Source organism: Solanum stenotomum, chromosome 3, assembly GCF_019186545.1.
Source record: "Solanum stenotomum isolate F172 chromosome 3, ASM1918654v1, whole genome shotgun sequence".
In the NCBI taxonomy this organism is placed as follows: domain Eukaryota; kingdom Viridiplantae; phylum Streptophyta; class Magnoliopsida; order Solanales; family Solanaceae; genus Solanum; species Solanum stenotomum.
This window is the reverse complement of record NC_064284.1, coordinates 2,816,054-2,817,775: the sequence shown is the minus strand read 5'-3', so window position 1 is coordinate 2,817,775 and position 1,722 is coordinate 2,816,054. Positions and strand designations below refer to the sequence as shown.

General features: G+C 34.9%; 1 protein-coding gene across 1 annotated transcript in view; it reads left to right on the top strand.

The window, feature by feature from the left end:
- The first annotated feature begins 425 nt into the window (after positions 1-425).
- LOC125859892 (cell division cycle protein 27 homolog B-like) overlaps positions 426-1,722 on the top strand; it is a 6,060-nt gene continuing 4,763 nt past the window's right edge. The window contains exons 1-4 of the mRNA XM_049539742.1: positions 426-572; positions 794-866; positions 1,010-1,119; positions 1,254-1,300. Coding sequence (XP_049395699.1) covers positions 468-572; positions 794-866; positions 1,010-1,119; positions 1,254-1,300 — 335 coding nt within the window. The 5' untranslated portion in view covers positions 426-467. The remainder of the gene's footprint in view (positions 573-793; positions 867-1,009; positions 1,120-1,253; positions 1,301-1,722) is intronic.

Here is a 1,722-nt window from a genome sequence, read left to right as displayed (position 1 = left end):
TAATACTCCCTCCGTTCTATTTTATATGGCAACATTTGACCGGGCACGGAGTTTAAGAATTAAATGAAGATTTTGAAATGTTTACTAAATTGTCCTTTAAAAAGTAGGCTTACTTTTTTCTCTCCTCATAAATGTATTGGAGTATTATTTTAAGATTAAGTGAGACCAATAAGGGTAAAAGAGGAATTGTACATTTAAATACTTACCATATAAGGAAATGTGACATTCTTTTTGGGACTAACCAAAAAGAAAATGGTGCCACATAAAATGGGACGGAGGGAGTAATTCTTTTTAATTTTTTTTTCTTTTTTGGTGAACATAGGGTAAAAGAGGACGTACGGTGGGTGGAGAAAATGTAGCACCCTTTTCTCTCAAATTGAAATTGAAAGATTGAATATCTCTCTCTCTCTCTCTCTTGCCTCTCCCTCTCTAACCTCGGCTCTCTTTGAATTCGAGTTCAAATATCAATGGAAACCCTACTAACTGAGTCTGTGCAAAACAGTCTTGGCCATTTTATGTACCACAACGCCATTTTCATGTGTGAACGACTCTGTGCCGAGTTCCCCTCTGAGGTACTCCACACTTTTTTGTTTTCACTTCATTAGTCCTTGTAAACATATGTATTACTCAATTTGTCGTTTATACAGATTTTATGTTCTTGGAGTTCACTTTTTGTTTCTTGTTGCCCTTAGTGGAATTTGACTCAAGAATGTGAGGGTTTAACGCACTTCTGTTGAAATCTCTTAAGTTGGTCAATTCTCTTGTTTCCTATAATGTACTATGCCCATTGCAGACAAATATGAAGCTTTTAGTTGGCTGCTACCTGCACAACCAACAGGCTTATGCTGCATATCATCTTCTCAAGGGTGCGTGTCGTATTTTCAGACAATATGACTGCATTTTTGTGTTGCAATATCTTTTTTTTCATCCCTATTATCTTCCGATTTTTGATAACACTTGACCTTGAGATTATGCTCATAATCATCCCTTTTTAAATTTTTATATGAAGGGACAAGTATGGCTCAATCCCGCTACTTGTTTGCACTATCATGCTTTCAGATGGATCTTCTCACTGAAGCTGAGACAGCACTTTGCCCTCCTAATGAGCCAACTGCAGAGGTAGAGTCGTAAAAACCATCCTTCCAAATATCTGTCTACTTTGCAGATTTTATAGTATTGTCATCTCCAGTTATTTTATTCTTGTTAGCCATTGACATGTTTCTTTAATTTATAGCTAACTGGTTGTTGTGTAGGTTCCAAATGGTGCAGCTGGGCATTACCTTCTTGGTCTTATTTACAGGTTCATATTTTATATATTATTTATTTAAGAGAAGGATTAACTTCTAGCCTTGCTTCTTCATTCTGAAATTGGTTTGATCTATCTGAATAATGAAGTTAATACTTCACTATGACAATGAATTTTAGTTGTGTTCACTATGGGTGTGTTTGCTATGAAGGAAAAATGTTTTCCATGGAAAATGTTTTCCTAGAAAATGTTTTTCTGGAAAACAAGTTTTCTCATGTTTGATTGGTGAGTAGAAAATATTTTTCGAAAAAGATTTTTAGTGTCTGATTTATGAATAAAAAATATTTTTTAGAAATATCTTTAATTTTACTAGAGTAGAAAATAATCTTTGAAATTGAAAATAGTTTTTAAAAACAAACCTAAATTTTTTTTGGGGGGTGCGAGGGTGGTAAGGGGTGGGTGAGGAGGGGGGGTCG